This window comes from Ciona robusta, chromosome 3, assembly GCF_009617815.1.
Source record: "Ciona robusta chromosome 3, ASM961781v2".
Lineage (NCBI taxonomy): Eukaryota > Metazoa > Chordata > Ascidiacea > Phlebobranchia > Cionidae > Ciona > Ciona robusta.
The window spans coordinates 3,443,183-3,464,484 of record NC_143237.1 but is presented as its reverse complement, the minus strand read 5'-3'; the positions used below and the strand labels follow the sequence as shown (position 1 = coordinate 3,464,484).

Sequence of the window (21,302 nt, the reverse complement as noted above, 5' to 3'; positions counted from 1 at the left end):
TATGAAGCAATATACTTTTTATCAATATCAGAAACTTTAAACTTTGGCTGATTCCACGGACATAGTTAGTTACATCATAAAGCTCTCTGTTTTAAATTTCTTACAAGTAGCAAGTTTTGCAGCACATGTCATTTATAAAATGAAACGTAAAATGTAAACATATAATCAAATTGCAAAATATTGAGATGTCTAAATCAGCTGGTAAGTATTTTGTGCAAAAGTACACGACAACTGTTTTGTAATATGTTTTTTTTATTCAGGTTCGCTGAACGAGTTTCGCTCTTTGTTGAGGGAAGATGAATTCATCGACTATTTTAACAAGTTTAACTGCCTTCCTGTAAGTTCTTAGGTCACCTAATTTTAAAATTGCTTGTTATGGCTATTGGTCACGTGGTCGAAACCTTTTGCGTTTTGGCGGGAAGTATGTCAGCTTTGCGTTTTGGCGGGAAGTGTGTCAGACAATATTCAAGCAATAATCAATTTCGCAACACTCAAACACTGTATAGGTTATGTATGGTTACAGGTAGCTGGCATGTTCAGCTTAAAAATAGAAATATATTTTAGTCATTTTACATGAAATATGCACAGATCACAGTCTGTATGTACGGCGGTATCCACAGTCTGTATGTACTCTGGTGTCCACAGTCTGTATGTACCATAGTGTCAACAGTTTGTATGTACCGTAGTGTCCACAGTTTATACCGCGGTGTCCACAGCTTATACCGCGGTGTCCACAGCTTATACCGCGGTGTCCACAGTTTATACCGCTGTGTCCACAGCTTATACCGCGGTGTCCACAGCTTATACCGCCGTGTCCACAGCTTATACCGCGGTGTCCACAGTTTATACCGCGGTGTCCACAGTTTATACCGCCGTGTCCACAGTTTATACCGCCGTGTCCACAGTTTATACCGCGGTGTCCACAGTTTGTACCGCGGTGTCCACAGTTTGTACCCAGTGTCCACAGTTTGTACCATAGTGTCCACAGTTTGTATGTAACTGGTGTCCACAGTTTGTATGTAACTGGTGTCCACAGTTTGTATGTAACTGGTGTCCACAGTTTGTATATACCGTAGTGTTCACAGTTTGTACTTCAGTGTCCATATAGTTTGTACCGCAGTGTCCACAGCTTGTACCGCAACTGTACACACTCTAATACACCTTGGGGTACTCGGTGCTGCACACACTGTGCTTACTGTTGTACAGTGTGGCACACACTGGGTACAATAATAAATTAAAGGTATTTATTTATTTGACTGATTAGTTACTCAAACCCAATTTGCTTTTAAGGCGTTTTCACAACTTGTGGTGTACAGCAAAAAACAAAGAACATTTTTGCTGGATCCTAAATTACCAAAGAAAAGTTATGTAAGTTTTTCAACTTTTTTAGGTTCGTTTGTTAAAAGCTTTGATGTGTTTTTAAAATCGTTTTCACTCAGTCAAATTCCTACTTAGGTTTTAAATCGAAATGGTTTAGTAGAATGGTTATGGAGAAAACGGCTGAAGTTATTTGTCAAGAGTCGTTTATATCATGAATACCGACTATCAGTTCATCTCATTAAACATGATTTAGTGCGAAATGATTCTGTCAGCATTAAAGCTTCTGGTAAGTTTTGATATGAAATAGATGTTGGAAAATTGATCTGCTTACATATCTAGGTTTCTTATTTTACAAAATTCATTTTTTTCGCTTTAATATCGATGATGCTTAAACTGTATATAATTCTTTCATATTTGCTCAGAGCTTAAAAGCATCAGAGATTCTTTAAAATGGCTGCAGAAAAAATGTTTTGGCAAAGTATCTGCTATGAGAAGATTTCGTAATTTCCTGCTGCAAACAACGAATGGATATCAGTTCTTTCAGTTCTGGCTGGATACTGAAAGACTGTAAGTTTAAGTCATTAGCGTGGCTTCTTTTCTTTGTCCCTTATAGTAGCAGGACTAGGTTATAAAACATGGGTGATCTGTTGTGCATCCCATGTGGATGTGGTGGTTTCATAAACAACATGCCTGTTTGCAAATTACAAAGTAGACCTTTGCAACATTGTTAATGTGTTTTTTTTCTGTGAAACATTTAACTAACATAGCAAACACATTGCTAACCACTGGGTTGAAGCATTAACTATGAAGTGTTCTATTCAAGAAAATCGCTGACATTAGTTTTAGCTTAGAGCTATGAATCTGGTTTCTTTTGGTTATGATACAAGATATGAAAATGTACATTACCATGACAAAAACAACCGTATTCATGTTTTTAATTTTCCAATTTGCTTTTCCATGTTTTTTCAGGTATGAAAATATAAAGAAAAGATCGAGTTCTTGCATGGAGTTGTTCAATGAAATCAAAGAGAAATATTTCACAAGGTCAGGAAAGCTGTCGGTACCTCAACATTTACTTGATGCAGCTTGGGAGAATCTTCCAGAAAAACACACAAGTAAAGATAGAAAGAATTACAATGTCACGTTCACTCTTTGCTTTCAAAAGGTTAATGATGTTTGTCCTTGTAATGTGCTGTTTGTATTGTATGTGTCTTACACTTTTAATCTTACTAGCAGAATAACATCTGATCAGGTTATATAATGTAAATATTTTATCTTATACAATTATGTAGCCAATTGAGCATAATAATGTTTCTCTAAATGTGTAGACTAGTTGTTGTTAATCTTCTATATTACAGTATTTTTACAATTTACAGCTTTGTATACATCGTTTAAAAACGTTTTGGGTGCCTCGTTACATTATGAGTGCAAAGATAAAGACACAATCTGAAGAAGAAAAGGCTTTCTATGATTTAGCTCTCTGCTATTTGAGGGGAAATATTCCGGAAAGTTTTATCATTCCTGAAGATTTTGCTCGTGTGGCTTTAGATATAGGTAGGATTTGTAGGAATGAACATTTTGAAAAATTAGGCATCATTGCTGCCTTTTATTTTGTATTATTTTATACTTCTTTGGCAGAGACTGAAAATGCCATTTTATTTGGGAGAAATATATATCTCTAATACAACAATTGGTTGGACTTCATTTTTTGCCATTACTAAATTTGGGATTGGGTATAACATAGAGTTGCCGTTTGTCACAGGTTGAGAACTAATGACGTAAAATAAAATCATACTTAAATTAAACAGTGATAACAACTCTATAACACGTGTTAATCATATAACATTGGGGGTTCTTACACCTAACTGTGGTTCTTGGTATTTCTTAGATGATGAACTGAATTCAAGTGATTCCGATGGAATTGCAACTCCTGGTATCGATGTCACACGTCCGGGTGGATACAAAGACACGATACTTGATGCTGCTGGGAAGGAAGTAAAAAAGAAGAAGTCTTGGATGAAACCAAGAAAACCAAAAGTCTCATTTGCAATGCACGCACCCCCAGGGGAGTCCAGCAGTGATGAGAGCTGCAGAAAAGATAAAAGGCCGATGAAACGTACGTTACAAAGAAGTAAGTATAGAAAGTCAAAGAAATCAATAAGTGCGCCAAAAGGTCGAAAATTGAGAACTGGTTCTGCTGATGTGACGAGCTCTCATCGTCATCATCAAGCTATGTATGAAGCTAACAACAGTGATGATGAATATGAAGATGTGGAGGAGGGTAGCTCTGATAGTGGGAATTCTGCAGAGGAAGATGAAGAGTCATCTCATCGTGAGGGGTCGGATGGTGGAAGCGAGAGCTCAGAAAGTTGGGAAGGTGTCCATGATAAGTTCAGGAAGAGCAAGGGTGATAAAAAGTTCATCTTTCAAGAAAGACATAGAAGCAGGTCAATTGTTGCCAGGAAGCAAAAGTTTGAACAGCTTCTTCAGACAGCAACTTACAGGAGAAGCAGTGTTACTTATGATCAACCAAATAAACAAATTAAAACAAAGGGAAAGAAAAAGACAGAACAAACAGTAAGAACATCAGCATATAGCATTAGTAACATTTGCTTATATAAACGGGCCCCTTTTTTTGTCATTATGAATCCCAAGTGCCATCCTAGTTTGTCATCTTTTGCGCCCCTTAAACAGAATCCTAAAATCACTACATTTTTAATACAACACCTGTTTTTAATTTTTGGGCTTTAAAATCATTAAAGGCAATAGTTATCAACTATAAGAGTTGGTAAATCATTTATATTATTATGAATGAATGAATGAATCCCTTACTTCATCCTCGCGTGGCCGGAAAACGACAGTCGTTATCACACGGGTTTAACACCTCGTGCCAGCTTACGACTTACCAAGTTTGTTACTTTGTGGGTAATTATTATTTTTTTTGTTTTTTTAATTTTTTTTATATGTATGGCTGATAATTTGGACAACCCATTAGTGACCACTGGGTTGGAGCAATTGTCGTTAAGTGTCTTTCTCAAGGACACATACGCCAACAATGGTAGCACCGACGAGCCTTGAACTCATTACCTAATGGTTACAGGCAGGTGCGCTAACCACTACGCCACGGCGCTGGACAAATTATAACACTTCGTCTTCAGCATATAAAGTTGTGCATATTAATATAAAAACACATATATATTATGTTTTTATTAGGTCATAGATAATGTGACAGAAGATGACATTGAACTTGGTGGTTCGTGGGAGTCGATGGCAATACAACAGCAGAAAACACAAGGCAGAAGAGGAACTGCATATCCTCGTCTAGAATCTCCATTGAATATGGAGAACATAGGAGGAAAGGCTTTGCTTAAGGTGATCATATTAATGTAAATGTACTATTGTTGTATTGTGTGTCCTAGCAAGATAATTGCAATTGTATCTTGTTTGTTTGCTAGGTGTAGCAACCATGCTCATTTTCTTCCAATTACATATAATTATGTTGTATGCGTCTTTTAGCAACTGTTGTTTTGTCATTATATTCTATCTTTTCGTTTAAAACTTGTTCTAAATCTTCGCTTCTGTAATCACGGAGACAAATACAGTTATTAATATTATCTTCTGCAGGCTGCTATGAGACTACCCACACCAACCAATGAGAATGAAGGATTTCTCGGAGCCACCGATTCTTTCTGGAACCTTCCACCAGATAGTTCGCCGTCTCCTGATCCACGAAGAAGGGACTCAGATGTTTCAACTTCTGAAAATAAACTTGGTGGATCAAGGTAATCTGTAGATTATGCTTATTTTTATTAATATGTGATGAATTACTTCATGGCGAACGGTGCAGACATTTTTGACAATGACTTTTGTGGTTTTAGTATAACACAGTGTTAAATTACTTAATAGCGAATGTTATTTTACAAGCCTAAACACTTTGGCCAACGGTATCTACTAAATTTGTGATTGACAGGCTTGTCAATTGACAGCCTTTACTTTAACAAATTACATAAATATCATTGTGTTTATTTTCTCAGTTCTGGAATGATGTTGACTAAGTTATCGGGCCGAAGAATGAGTCGGAAAGGATCCCAAGATTCTGTTGGTTCGACTGCTACTGTTGCTACTACAGTGATGAAGAAACGACGTCCCGCTGTTGCCGCTCCACCGAGAAAAACCAAAGTGTGTAAATAACCAACTTTAATAATATAAGTGGGCAACGCTGATAGTAATTGGCTATTTGTATAAAACTCAGGTGACAACATTGACGTTTAGTTTATCCGGTGATGGACCGAGTGAACAATCTTCACAAGTTCAGAAAGTGGAGAAACCAAAAAAGAAAGAAACAAAACGACCTGCTTTGGCATTTCGTGCGAATAAGAAAAAAATTGTTTTAAAAACCATTGATAAATTGTGAGACTCTAAATAGTAACATATAGAAAAGTTCAAAAATAGCTTTTTTATAATTTAACTAATTAACATGTTTAGTAAAACATCCAATTAAACAATCGTACACTTTAAAGCAACGGACTACCAAAACATTAATAATTTCCAAGCATATTTGCATATAAATACATTCAAACGTAGCACACTACTGTTTTATTGCTAAACTTGTACACTAATCTACAAAAATGTCTAAACTACCAGGCCTCAATGATTGTAAGACGCCAAAAGTGGTAAAAAAATATACTTTGGCATTAAAATATTAAAAGTGTGACTGATTGCAATGTGTGCTAAATCGTCAAGGTAAAACCAAAGTAGCATATGTCACATTTCTGAGTTTTGCTTAAACATTGCAAAAATTTGTCTTATGTCCAACAGCATGCAAAATTGTAAAAAAGACACCTGAAAAAATTTGACATGCGCTACTTAGGTTTTACTTTGACGAAACAATTATCAAACAATAAAAATCTGCTTTTGCTTTCCACAAGACCAAGCATTGTGCCTAAAAATGGAAGAATATTTTCAATGGAAAAAGACCATGATTACCGCAGTAAACCTGAGAACAATAGGATGATTCTGGCACTGCAGAGCGAGCATGTCGCATCCAATCCGTTCCGTCAGTTCCTAAACACCACGGACAATATTGAGATGGTTCATTACTTAAAGTTCTGGCAGGATGTTGAAGTGGCAAGATGGGATTATAAGTTTGGGATTATGACATTCATTATTTTCCTCGATTGTGTAAGTAATTAAACAAATTTGTTTACTTTTTCGTTAAAATCAAACAAATTTATTTATATATTGGTCTCAAGTTATAGATTTTACAAATAAACACAAGCCACAGCAAAGAGAGATTAACTATTTTGGGAATGTATGTTAAATGTTAAACTCAACCTTTTCCTTTGGTAAAGTTTGCATATCTGCTGTGTTTTAAGCATGTTTTAGAGGACAAAGGGGGATGTTTTACTAAAAAAAAGTTAGGCCTTACAACGCATATCCTCACTTCTAATATATGTCTCTGTCACATGAATAAATAGATTTATCCCCCCAAAAAATAATTGTTGTAACTATTTACCGACCCCAGGTCCGATCAGTGGTCACCAAGTACTTGCTCCCAAACTCCCCGTATCGCATCGAATCTCCAGAAAATCTTCGCAAGTCCATCATCACAGAGGTAATGTCACCCGAGATGACTGAGATGCCGTGGCAGTTGTACAAACTACAGATGGAAGTTCTGGAAGATCTTAAATACAGCTATGAAGCTTATTGTCAGCAGGAAATGCAATCCTTCTACAATGCAGCTGTAAGTAATTTGGTCTAAGTGGTAAAGACTTTAAGTAATTTTACCTACAATATTCAGGTGTATTCAAAGTTGAGCTTGTATATTAAAACTAATATTTACAGGGGCCAACGCAATTAAATAAAACACAAATGAACTTTTTGAATCAACGATTATTTTTACATTATGGGTCATTACATGATATTCTATTTGACGCTCCTGCAAGCTTTTCTTGATCCTTTTCAAAATTATAACCACCAGTTGTGGTCTTTTAAAAGTGTCTACATTTCCATAGGATAGTCCGGCGCCGTGGTATAGTGGTTAGCGCGCCTGCTTGTAACCCAGAGGTAATGGGTTCAAGGCTCGATGCTGCTACCATTGTGGGCGTATGTGTCCTTGGGCAAGACACTTAACGGCAATTGCTCCAACCCAGTGGTTACTAATGGCTTGTCTAAATTATCAGAAATACATAAAAAAGAGAAAAAATCCAAAAAAAATAATTACCCACAAAGTAACATACATGGTAACTCGTAAGCTGGCACGAGGTGTTAAACCCATGTGATAACGACTGTCGTTTTCCGGCCATGCGAGGATAAAGTAAGTTACATTCATTCATTCATTACGTTCATAGTTGTATAAATTGTTTATTATTTCTATTATAAATAAAGGCTAAAGTAGACAAAGTGTTGTCAAGGTTGAACACAAACAATAGGAGTCCAAGGCTCGACAGTGCTACCATTGTAGCCGAACAAACAACAGAAGTAACTGCAAATATGATCAACAAATATATATCAGGCATTTAGAATGGATGAAGCAAACCATGAAGTTTCCAATTCATTTGGTGGATTCTCCAACACTTTATCATTGATGAGCCGACAAACAGTCCCCATCAGTACTCCTCTTGCTCCGAGATTACCAAATCATCTCCCATCCTTGGATGCTAATGAAGAGAAGGAGCAGGAGCGCATGAAAGCAGAGATGTTTCGTCGGATGGTGAGAGCACAAAAACTCTTTACTGAGGTTAACCTTCCAGGTGAAGATTACATTTCAAAGTTAAACCTAACGATTTTATCATATTTTAAATCACTCTATGGGTTGGTTCTTAAACTGGGGGTATATCGTATGTGTATGACTCAAAAGGGAGGACGCGAGAAGTAATAAAATTAACTGTAAACTGTTGCATGTGAATGTGATATATAACTAAATCTTTTTTTGGTTGGTTTTCTGGATTTTTAATTTTTAAAATGCTAATGGAATTATATTGGCAATTGTCAATTATAATGAAATTCGGCAAGTAGTATGTCTTAATTCTATGAAATTGCTGTGCTTGTTTATCAGTTGTCATGCAACATGCTGTTGTAGTAAAAATAATCACTTTCCTAGTTTCTTGCACAATTGTTTAAGTAGGGTGGTTTTATATTTGTTACCTCTTTGGCGTTCTTCTATTATTTGTAATATATATATATTAATTTAACAAAAACGGGGATCAGAGTTTTGCTCGGGTCTCAATTAGGGCTGTGCTTTAAAAAATTAAAAAACCCCAGGGGTAAATGGTTGAAACCAATCATTTATTTTCTAAAGAGAAAAGTTTGAGAATTTTAATATGCCAATCGCAACAGCAGCAGAATATTGTTTACAGATGGTCGAACTTATCAAGTTACCCAAGATGAGAATGAGTTGTCAGAGGATAGTGATGCAGATGGGAGGATTGTGTCCCCACCACCTCCTAAAGTTGTGCTGGGTAAATATGTTGATTCCTGAATAGATGAATATAACTTATTTGCCGTCCATGGCAGGAAATGAGATTAGTGATACCACGGGTGTTCTGTTTCATACACCACATTACAACTACACATATGCAACTTTGTGGAGGATTCTTTTTTTGGTGATTTTTTTTTAATTTATAGCTGATAATTTGGACCACCCATTAGTAACCACTGGATTAAAGCAATTTTTCTTGGGTTTAAGCAACTTGATGTGTAAAACTCCCATTAAATTCTAAAGAAATTAAAAATTCTTTTACCTATAATTAAATTTTCTGTCTAGGATTCATCCACTCAATTACTGTTTTACTGTGTGACTGTGAACCTGCCTTGACGAAAACTTATGTTTAAATATTCTTTGTTGAACGTAAATAATGAAATGTAAACCAGCATCTTGTCATCTGTTATCAGAACCTAAAGTTGACATGAAACTTCTCGCATCAAAATCAATTCGTCAATACCCGGACCCCAACAATCTTTCGTCTTCGCGAAGAAGTGTGAAAGTCGTTGAACGACATCAAAACACGTCAGGACTTTACAAACCAATTAAGCGTGGCGGACATTTCATACGTCGACCCCTTGTCAGACCTGCGTAAGTGAGAGCATGCTTGAATTATTTTTACAAATGCCCTTAATGAATAAAAAAGTATAACTTGTTTTATTCTCGCGTGGGCAGAAAACGACAGTCGTTATAACATAGGTGTTCTGTTTCATACAACTCATGCCAGCTTACCAGTTACCACGTTTGTAACTTTGTGGGTAATTGTCTTTTTTTATCTTATTTGGCTGACAATTTAGACACCCATTAATGACCACTGGTGCGCTAACCAAGTGTGTTAGGGAGATCTTTTAAAGTTGATGTTTAAAACTCACAACTTTTTGATTATGTCATTAATATAAAAGGGTTTGTGCAGAATCTGAAAAACTAAAATAGGTTTAAATACATAAACATGCAGTGGCAATAACCAGACAGAATTGAAATTTACTTCCTCTCCTTTTTTTAAAAAAGTATCTAGTGTGCTTTTTTCGCATAGCCTTAACGGCACGAAGGAGATTAATGGTGTATAAAAGAATTTTTGTTGCTTTCATTTGTTGTGAAGTTTTATTTTAATTTAAATAAAAAGAGGCATTTTAATAGATTAGGTCAGGTAGGAGTGGTGAACATAGCTTATTTAAGTAGTATTCTATATTAAGGTTTCATTATTTTTCAACTTCTCATTTGGAAACACTGTGTTGTGCGGTTCTCCAACACTCTTTTTTGTGACCACCAAAGTAAATGCAAAACTTATCATTAAGATTCAATATTTTTTCAGAAATTTTAACGAAGTTCTTCGAGATCCTACTCATCTTGAGTTTTTCAAGCGATATTTGAAATCATATCGCTCGGATCAACCAATCCTGTTTTGGGTTGCCGTAGAAACGATGAGAAACACAGAAAATACAAAAGAACGACAAAACAAAGCTCGGCTTATTGTTAAAAGATATTTTCACAACACTAAAATACAAGCTGTGAAACTACTGCAATGCAATGCTGATATTATCAGGTAAGTATTCCTGGTCTAGCTGGTATAGACCATAATGTGTGTATTTAAATAAATAGTTCTTCTGAAACAAAAATTCGCTCTGTAAAAAGGGTCAATCGATTTGTTAAGGTTTTTAACTTTCTCTAAAATTTAACTAAACTTTTTTTAACTTATATATTGGAAATTTTATAATGGATAACCTTCTAAAAATTCAAGGAAAAAGATGATATTCAGGATTAGAATCCAACGACTAGTTTTATTACTAGTTAGAAAACTTGTGCCTTAATTAACTGTTGTTTTGCATATTAAAATTCACCTATATAAAACACAATTATTTAATACTTAATTTATTTCAAGAGAAATCCCCTACCTGGACGTAGTAACCACTTCCATGTTGTTTTCTGCACAAAATGTGATCAGCAAAGCTCTGGAGAACCGATGGTTTCATAAATACGCTGATACTTTCCTAGATTCTATCTTTAGCAATCCAGTTCATGATGTTGCGAGTGTGTGCAATAAAACTACCAAACTGAAACGTGGACATTTGGTAAGTGGTGGTTTTAAAACTTTTTTTAGCTAGTAACAGGTCAGAGATTTTTGTCTTTTCATTTTTTAGTTTGGATCTTTACCTTTTTGAGTATGAGTAAAACATACTTTGGTAGCGAAGATTTAGAAATATTTTAAACAAAAAGACAGGATATAGCGACAAAACAACAATAGTTGTTAGAACTTGTTTACAGTTAAAAACATCTTTACATTTAATTGAAAGAAAATAGGTGGTGGCTACACCTAGCAGACAAACAAGCCTTTTATGTTTAATCATTATCAAGTTAAACTTCTAATGGATTCATATTTTTCATGTCTTCCACAGACTAGAGCTTGGGTGATTTTCAACTCGTTCATCAAGCGAGCAGCAATGTTTATGCGTCATATACGAGAGGAAAGATTCTTTAATTTATTTTATTCTTTCCTTGAACGAGAGGTTGATAAAGAAGATGTGGTTCGCCCTGTGTATGATAGCATGCAGTCTGGTAAGCAGATCTCAATTTAATATACTAATAATAAGACTTTATTTATATCTTTGATTATGAAAGCAGAGATAAAAAAAATATTTTTTTAGAAGTAGGTCAAATTATATCCTTTCTTTTCATTAAAAATATTTTTAAATCGTCACTACCGCAATCAAAAATTTAAAAATAATTTAATGGAAATGACAAGATATAATTTGACCTAAATTATGTTTCATCATATTGCAAAGTTATTTTATGAATTATTTTATAGCTTGTAAGTTGACAGCACATGTATACATAAGGTGTTGGTTTCATACTTCTTCTTAATTTATAATTTTGTTTCTTAAGGTGATTTAGTATAGTACCGCACTTTATTAAACTTTAAAACAATATCCCTAGTTAGCCCTATATAAACTATCCAGAAAAAAATAGTCACCCACAAAGTAACATACATGGTAACTCCTAAGCTGGGACAAAGTGTATTAACACCCGTGTTATAACGACTGTTGTTTTCCAGCCACGCGAAGATAAAGTAAAAAGTAAAGTTACATTCATTTATTCTTTTATGTATCAGTTGCCAACCATTGTTATATCAGATATTGTTGCAAAGCGAAGTATCAACACGATGCCATTGATTGATCTTTCAAGGAACGAAGAACCAGAGAAGGAAAAGAAAAGTTTTAAACAACGAATAATTAATGGACAACTTGTTACTTTTAACTTGCTACCTAATGATTTAAAATTTTGGAGAGAAATGCAATGGTATAAAATATTCTTTATACCTGGGCTAATCATTAATTTGTGTTTGTACTTTTAATGGTAAAAATGCTGCAGTTTAACTTAATTTAAAAATTGCTATTATATTATAAGATAAAAGGTAGTTAATTTTTAACTTTTCGTCGTATTGCAAAGCTTGATATTTTGCCTGGTAGCAACAGACTATTATAGAGCAAAGTTAATAGTGACATTGGTGTAAAACCAAATTAATTTTACCTTATTCACGTTTATCTATTTTGCGAAATTTGTCATTAAGCACATCTGTAGTGCTGTAATATGTGTTTATAAATAGTCCGTTGTTCTTATACAAATCATTGTCCCAACAACAGTTACAAGTCACTTGCTGATTGTTCTTCTGCAATGAAAAGCATTGGAAAAGAGAGAGAAGAAGATAAGAAACATTTGAAGCAGAAGGCATCTCTTATTATTCATTGTTACCTTGATTCTAACATTGCCCCTTCTGTTCGGGTTAGTCACAGTTGGATAAGTTTCCTTTTTTGCTCTTAAGTTTATTTTTTTTATCTGCGTTTTTTGTTTACCTGCGTTTTTGGGGGTTTAAAATTTGATGCATTTTTATGGCATACATTTATGTGTTCAATATTTTGGTATAAAGCTTGGGTATTTGTTTGAGCCAAAGCAAATAGGCTATATATATAGCCATCGCTGCCAAACAATCTGGTTAAAGTCCCCTTATTCATGTTATGTTTCCTTTTATTCTAACAGTTCTAAGTTAAAAATTACCAAAGGAACGTGAAATTGACAATAAGTTTTATTCCTAGGTGAACGTTCCACAAGAAGTTGCAGAAATAACGTGCGAGTCGTTACAAAACGGATTAATCGACCGCGGTCTCTTCCATGAGGCAACAATATACATATTTCCACTTTTGCTTGTTTTCTGGAAAAAGTAGGTGATGGTCTGATAGGTAATATTCCTGGAAGAAAGTTAAGTTCTACCTTTGATCTTTAATGTCTTATTTATAAATTCTAAAGTCTAATGCTATGGTTTGGGGGCTTGCATAGTAAACAACAGAAAGCAGATATTATGCTCAACACTAATACTGGTATTGATACACTATGTGTTCTTGGGCAGGACACTCAGTGAACATTGTTTAAAACCAGTTTTAATTATAAGGTTTAGCACCCTGATTTTTGGGATAATGGGCCAATTCTGGCCTAAATATTTTATTCTATGCCCAAGAACCTTACCAAATAAAAATATATAAATTTTTAGACGAATTTTTGGGTACTTTAAATTATTTTTAATATCAAATCATATTATCTGTGTTTCCTTGCTTAGCATCAAGATTATGTTGTTAGAAAACTCTAGAAACATAAGATTTGTTAATTATTGTTTAACACTTGTCCTCATGAGTTGGGAAGCTGTGTTCCAGATTTTGTGAGGAGTTTTATAAATACTCCCCTGTCCTATCCAAGAAGTACAGACGCATCTACGGGTTGAAGATGACCCCCGTCATCGCTGCAGCTCTCAGAGAGAAGAAGAAAGCAGAGAAAAAGGCTCCTCTTAAGCAGAAGAAGTCCTCCCGCATCACAACAGCAAAGTTGCCGAACTATCTTCATATGGATCCAAACAAATTTAAGAAACGAAGGGGATCCGCCCATGGAGGTACTGCTTTAATTACTGTTTAGTTTGTTTTGGAAAACATTTTGTAATTCAAATTGAGTGAATGAATGTAACTTACTTTATCTCCGTGTTGCCAGAAAACGACAGTCTTAAACACGGGTGTTCTGTTTCTTATACTTTGTGTCAGCTTACTGGTTACCAAGTATGTTATTTTGTGGGGGATTATTTTTTAAACGTGGCTGATAATTTGGACAACCCATTAGTGACCACTGGGTTATTGTGTGTTTATTCTTTTAACACGGTGCTCATTCAGACGACATGGGTCCACGCTTAACATTCTCAGTGAGCAAAGGTGTGACTTGGATTGAACCAATAAGAAGAAGGAAGTGCACTGTCGTCTCTACTGCCAGGTGCGTAATGCTGTTTGGCTAAAAAAACGACATTGTCAGTTGGTGAACTATGGCATTGCCTAAAACTAGAGTGGAAGTTTTATTGTAACGTATTTATGTTTATTTGTTTTTTTACTACTCTATTCTTGTGTAGCCGAAAAACGACAGTCTTTAAACACGGGTGTTCTGTTTCATACACCTCGTGCCAGCTTACGTGTTACTAAGTACATTACTTTGTGGGTGATTATTTTTTGCGATTGTTTTTTATGTATGGCTGATAACTTGGACAACCCATTAGTGACCACTGGGTTGGAGCAATTGCTGTTGCGTGTTTGCCAAAAAACACATATGCCCACAATGGTAGCAGCGAAGAGCCTTGAACCCATTACCTCATGGTTAGAGGCAGGCGCGCTAGCCAACTGTGCTAGGTCCCCTTTAAAAATTCCTAGACAATGCGCTACTTTTATATAGCTCATACAGAAATATGTAAAAATATGAAACTTTTTTTAAAGAAAATTAGGGCAAAAACTTTTTCTCCAAAGTAGAAATCTATAGCGCGAGTACCTTCTGTTGTTAGTGATGTAATAATTAGGTGTATGTTTGTTTGTTGTTTAATATAGACGTACAGAAGATAAAGAAACATGGATAGGCTAACTGCATAGAAAAAGATCGGTTTTGTGATCAGACTTAATTAAACTTTATGTGTGTTTGAAACTTCTGTTTTTTGTTATTTTATTTTGGGTGGATAAGAACTTATAAACTGTTCAGTCTATTCTTCGGAGGCCTAAACAGTGTATAACAAGTTTTAACAACTATTATTTTTATTTTTTGTGCAGTCCTGATCTGCGTATTGTACTCAACACTCTTCCTTCAACTGCTGGTAGCAGAAAACGTTCAGTGTCTTCCAGAAATGATTCGAGTCCTAAGTTGCCACCAGCAAGATCTGGTGGAGGCAGAAGGACCGGTATTATTGATGTATCAGTGTTGGAGCAGTTTGCCAGCATAGCACAGAACTCACAATAAAAGCAAATTAAGAAAGCACAGAACTAACATTAAGATAGCACAGAACTAACAATAAAAGCAAAAGTTAAAAGTTTGATAAACAGTTTATAAGTGAACTGTGTGCGAGTTATAGGCATGACATGTGTTATAGAAGACAGAATTATTTAAGATTTAGGACACAAAGAAGCCAGAAAGGATAAATAAATTTATTGGGTTAGGAGAATTAAGAAATATGCCTTTCGAATTCAATTCCTTGTTATATATTATATTAGTTCTTTTGGTTGAGGGATAGCTATTTTATAAAACCCTGAAAAAGAAAAAATGTAACCCAACCGATATAGAAGGTGTAAAGGTGTGATATATTTGTGTATTATGCTCCAAAATAAAATTTGGCGTACATATACTGAAGGGGTCTAGTAGTTAGCAAGCGTGATTCTCTTGGATTGTTAAATTTGTTATGCAGATTTACAGGTATGCTTGTATATTCTCCATTTTGCTTTGTGTATAACATCTCTATGCAGTTGTTAGCCACTGCAGTTTTCATTTTAACATGACTAAATATGCTTCTTATTTTTGGTCAGTTATGATTGTTTTGTTTTTCCATTATAACCGGATCTTTGGGTCGATCCTATTTAAAGCCAACTCCCCCCATTGTACGGATCCTATATTTACGTGCACTTTTGTTACTATTAGAAGTTTAACTAGAAAATAATTGAACATAAATGGCTCGTTTGCCTGATAGGTGTAGCTATCACGCTTACGTTCTTTAAATAAATGTAAACATGTATTAACTGTAAACGCTAATAGAGAAAAATAATTGCACATATGCTGTACTGTGTTGGACTGCTGACAATTCAAAAAAATCCATAACGTTGTTTAGAAAAATCGTTTAGTTCACGTCATAGGAACAAAACTTACTGAGAGTTTTACATGTTAAAGTTCAAATCAGCTCTATTTATAACGTTTCTTTTTTTACTATGTTTTATTATATTGTTTCCATGCCACTATGTTCTATGTTTAATTCAACCAGTGTGTGTTTTATATTATGTCTATGTTTTTGTTTATATATTATTTCTATGGATTGTGGTGATGTGGCAGTGGTTTGAAATATGCTTTACTTGAATTGTGCATGGTGAGCTGTTAACATCAAAGTGTTGAGTCTATAGATACAGACTTCTAATAAGTAATAGTCAAAGACTACTGTAACTGAAACTAGATAAAGACTTCCAACACTACATCCTAAAACTAACTACCCACTTTTTACCCTCAAAACATTCACACAGATATTATATTTTAGTTTTTATTTTTAAATAGAATGTAACTTTGGCACAAGCAAATTTTGCTGTAAAATTTAAATCAGTAAAATTTCACAAGAAGTTTGTTTGAAACTTTACCATGTTGATCAAAGTTTATTCAAAGTCTATCTGCTCATCATCCATTTCAAAGTCTGGAATGTCCATATCTCTGTTAAATAGAGAATTTTTTGTTATTATATGATGGGATTCCTTTTAAGCAAGCAAATATTTAACATATTGTACTAACTGTCGCATTGTCAATTTTTATAGCTGTTAAATTGTCAGTTTATTTTTGTGTATTTAAATGGAAAGGCAACATTTGTTAAGTTTATATTGGTTACTTACTGGGGAATTACGTCTCCTCTTATTAGTCTTCTCCTCGACCACCAACTTCGTCTCCAAATTCCTCGATGCCACCATCTTCTTGTGCGCGGCTTGTTTACTGTTACTGTTACCGCCAAACTGCACTCAAGAAGCAACAGCATTGCGAGTAGAAAAACAATTCTTCGATCCATCTCTTGGCATTTGCTAGAAACTGTGTGTGCAACGTTGCAAATGCGTGGCTTTTATGCAGAACTTTGTTGTGATTAGCCGAACACTGTGTCAGCTTTTGAATTCATTTTCCATGAATCATTTTAAAACATTTAAAGCGAGAGCAGTAATTTAATATTTATATTTAAATAAATCTTCAGTAAATTCCATGGTAATCTAATACTTTTAACTCTTTCAGGCACTCACTAGTAATATTTAAATTAGAGCAAAACTGCTGAACTCCTGTTGCCGACTTACATAGTATAATTCTTTGAACATCATATATCTATGCATGATGATATACTCATGTATGGTAATGTATAGGTAGAATTAATTTGAAGCTTTTATTGTATATACTGAATTGAGAGCAGTTCTACCAACCTTCTTTGGTATTTGGACAGCTCAGCCATCATAAGTGACACGTTGCCCTAATACCCAATCAGCAACAGATACATGTAATGTTGCAAAAATGCGCCAATGTTAAGTATTGAAAATTGTAGTTAGATGTGCATATTTCAAACGCTTGATGAATTGAATTATAATAAATGCTTGTGGTTTGAACCACCAACCAGTCAATTTTGTGTGATAACTCAAAAATTGTAAAGATGTAAAAACTTTTTTGTTTGTTTTTCAATAGTTTATATCTCATGGATAATTCTAATGTAATATACCGATGTAAATAACAAGATCATGTATGAAAAATATATTCAAATACAGCCACGGGCACTTTAGGAAAAAAAATGAAAAATGGCATATGAATAAATGTAATTTGCTTATCCCCTCGTGGCGAATAAACAATAATCGTTTTAATATAATATATGTTCAATTTTGTACACATTGTACTAGATTACAAGTTACCACAAATATAACTTTGTTGATTGTTTATTTTGTATTTTTATATGTATGGCTGACAATGTAGACAACCCATTAGTGCCCACTGGGTTGGAGCAATTGCTGCCACGAGCCTTGAACCCATTAACCTCTGGGTTAGAGGCATATGCGCTGACCGACTGTGTTACCGTGCTGGACAAATTACAGTGTAGGAATAACAATTTTGTAACGAAGTAAAAAAATATATTAATTTTATGATAGAATAAAAAATATAAATTTTTATTTAATGAATATGGGTAAGTATTAATTAACGTTTGAACAGTACCAGTTGTTATTCATACCAATTCTTCATTAAAACAGGCATAATGTTTAGCTTGCATGCCTCTTAACCTAAATTTTAAGTGTGAGCTGCTACTATTGTGGACTCATCACACATTTCTTGGTCAAGACACTTGACCACAAATGCCCAAACCCAGTTATCCCATATGAGTTGTCTCTTTTTAAAACAATTACCCAAGCAGGCACAAAGGGTGTGTAACAGTACATCCGTGTTATAAAAACTGGCGCTGCCCCACCACACAATGATAATTAAGTTACATACATTCATTCATGCAGTAACATATTGTAGAAAACATGTTTAACTATAGAAGTTTGAAAAACAGAACGTTTTACCTAGACTTTTAAATGGAAACTCAAATTACCCTAAAACCATTATGTATTTTGTTTTTTAAAATACTGTACAGTATAACGTATACTATAACAGCTAACTGCTTGGTTAATAATAAATAACTTCTTCCAATAGCTGAGCTGGTCTTATTATTGATACAAATAAAGGCAAAGGCATTTTATCCAGAATTTTATTTGTGCTGTTTGTTGACAGGATGAACCAATTATTTTGTAAGATATGTCAGTACATTTAGATCATCTGTTTCTTTATAACATAACTATATTGGTTTTTATCTGAAATCCATATGTCCATTGTCCATGTTTGGATCATTCTCTCTAATAAAAAATGGTAATGTTACGGAAATTTAACATTGTTATTACCCTATTTATTACAGAATAGTGAGTAGAATGCAAAAAAGGGCTTGCAAGAATTAAATCAAAGGTAATATTTTACAGAATCCTTGTGACTAGTTTTAAATGTTTGTTGTTTTTCATTCCGAACTTCCAAGTAAATGTCTACAGCATACATAAACCTCTATACCATTATTAGGACTGGGGTGTAGTTAATTGCTGTTACATATTCGGCAGTTTGATTAGTAAAAAAATCTTTCAGTTACTACTTACTGTATATTTTCATTTCCGCTGTATTGCTTTACAAACCTTAACCACCACTTCCTCTTTCCGTGCCAGCGAAATTTTTTGTTGATGGTTGCCCAAGTAGTTTGAATCAGAAACAATAAACCAAGCAGAAAGATGATTCTTCTGTCCATAGCTAAATATTTGTGACTTAACTATTCCAGAAGGCTTATTTTTAATAGATAGCTTGTGAGTTAGTCGAAGTAATTGTTATAATTGTTCAATAAAATATTCTCATAACAGTGGCAGTTATAAGCAGGGGTTAGGGAGTTCATTGAAATTATTTGCATTGTGATTGGCTGCTTGCTATACTGTCTCTAAAGATTCCTTGCTAGGCCTACTGTCTAAAACTGATTATATTCAAATCGTGGCTGTGTAGACCAACTCCTGCTATGAAGTTAATTTCTTTGAACAGCTTATCTACGAGTTGATATAATCCTCTGTGTAAATGTGTAAGAAAAATGGTTTGATTATTTCAATAGTTATGGCATCCAATGAACACAATAATACCAATTTAAGTTTTAATATATAGAAGGATGGGAGAACATGGGACACCTTTAGCACATAATATCCAAATATCCTGATCGTGTTTTAAACAATTAATAACGGTCTATGGTAGTCGTGAGGATGCGGTTTTATATTTCTTTGAAAGTTCTTTGTTTACTACCAAACGTGAGGAGAAAATATGATAAAAAAGTGTCCCATCTCCTCCCGCCCTAACATATAAGGTTTATTTGGTAAAGAAACTTCCAATAAATTAAATTTGTTGGATTATACATACAAAGTGCAGAATAATATTAATTTCAAAACTTTCAATTTTCTGTCCCATCTTTACCCCACATTGTACTTTTGCAAATATTAGTACTATTGGGAAAGATGGGATACCATTAACACCTAAATCACATATTTCCTGATCGTGTTTTCAAAAATTACCAAGGGAACAGATATTCCATTTGACCCCATAGTATACTGCATTTCGATTTTTAATTTATTGGAATATATATAGTAGGGTGGGGGAAGATGGGACACCTTTAGCACATAATATCAAAATATCCTGATCGTGTTTTAAACAATTAACAACGGTCTATCCGAATCGTGAGGATATAGTTTCGTAATTATTTTTTTTCTTTGTTTACTACTAAATGGGTCAAAAAAACGAGTTAAAAGGTGTCCCATCTTCCCCCACACTACTGTATTTTAATTTCCCACCCTACTATACAAATTCACCAAGGTGATCCTAGAATACAGATATTCTAGCGGCCATTTTCGATACCTTCTACTGGTACCACTAACCTAAAACTTTGACACTGTACTAACTAGACCCCAGCGGTACCGATTCCAAAATGAAAAATTTAAAATTCGAAAAAATATTAATTATGAATATTAATATTCGTCATAAAAACATATTTATAGAATTTTCTCCCGATCCAGCTTCGAATATGTTATAGCGCTAAGTGATACCTAAAGTATGAAACATTATTTTCTTTAAAAAAGTGCGGGGATAGATGTTAAATATAAAAAAGTATGATCATAACTTGAATCATATAAATATTATATTTTTGATTTTTTTTGCGAAAATATACCTTTCGCATACATCTATGTAGGTCACTAGCATGTTATCCCCATCGAAAAAAAAATTAATTTCAACTTTTTTTTATAACTGAATATTAATATTCGTCATAAAAACATATTTATAGAATTTTCTACCGATCCAGCTTCGAATATGTTATAGCCCTACGTAATACCTAAAAAATGAAACATCATTTTCTTCAAAAAAGTGCGGGGAAGGGTTCAGAATACAAACAAGTATGAGGGTCATAACCCGAATCATACAAGTATTAAATTTTAAAATATTTCGGCGAAAATATAACTTACGCATACATCTATGAAGGTCACTCACATGTTATCCCCATCGAAAAAAAATTAATTTCAACTTTTTTTTACAACTGAATATTAATATTCGTCATAAAAATATATTTATGGAATTTTCTCCCGATCCAGCTTTGAATATGTTATAGCGCTACGAAATACCTAAAAAAAGAAACATCATTTTCTTCAAAAAAGTGCGGGGATGGATGTTAAATATTGTGGAGAGTATTAATTACTCGAATTTCGTGTTTATATATTTTATTTGCACGAACGCAAAAATAGTACATATTAATCCACATAAATGTTTTTATAACAAAATTATAACTGTAAATATAAGAATATTGATATACCTAGTGAGGCTAAAAGTATCGGCGTTAAATGGTTTTGTA

General features: G+C 34.1%; 1 protein-coding gene and 2 long non-coding RNA genes across 3 annotated transcripts; 1 reads left to right on the top strand and 2 right to left on the bottom strand.

The window, feature by feature from the left end:
• Positions 1 to 3: 3 nt before the first annotated feature.
• Positions 4 to 18,543, top strand: LOC149737882 (uncharacterized). Its single transcript, XM_089875136.1, has 26 exons — positions 4 to 201; positions 261 to 337; positions 1,291 to 1,368; positions 1,456 to 1,606; positions 1,743 to 1,887; positions 2,290 to 2,485; positions 2,697 to 2,874; positions 3,209 to 3,897; positions 4,534 to 4,692; positions 4,945 to 5,102; positions 5,355 to 5,499; positions 5,573 to 5,730; positions 6,249 to 6,501; positions 6,845 to 7,063; positions 7,835 to 8,072; positions 8,679 to 8,780; positions 9,214 to 9,394; positions 10,116 to 10,346; positions 10,683 to 10,872; positions 11,197 to 11,356; positions 11,932 to 12,097; positions 12,442 to 12,580; positions 12,892 to 13,016; positions 13,504 to 13,736; positions 14,008 to 14,104; positions 14,920 to 18,543. Exons 1-26 carry the CDS (start codon positions 186 to 188, stop codon positions 15,104 to 15,106), a joined length of 4,671 nt encoding a protein of 1,556 aa, XP_089731262.1. The 5' UTR covers positions 4 to 185; the 3' UTR covers positions 15,107 to 18,543.
• Positions 16,372 to 16,895, bottom strand: LOC149737883 (uncharacterized). The gene is made up of 2 exons (XR_016384648.1): positions 16,726 to 16,895; positions 16,372 to 16,549 (listed from the first exon to the last, which is right to left on the bottom strand). It is a non-coding gene; the product is annotated as an uncharacterized LOC149737883 (long non-coding RNA).
• A 40-nt stretch (positions 18,544 to 18,583) lies between the features above and the next one.
• Positions 18,584 to 19,178, bottom strand: LOC149737881 (uncharacterized). The gene is made up of 2 exons (XR_016384654.1): positions 19,033 to 19,178; positions 18,584 to 18,744 (listed from the first exon to the last, which is right to left on the bottom strand). It is a non-coding gene; the product is annotated as an uncharacterized LOC149737881 (long non-coding RNA).
• Between the last annotated feature and the right edge of the window lie 2,124 nt (positions 19,179 to 21,302).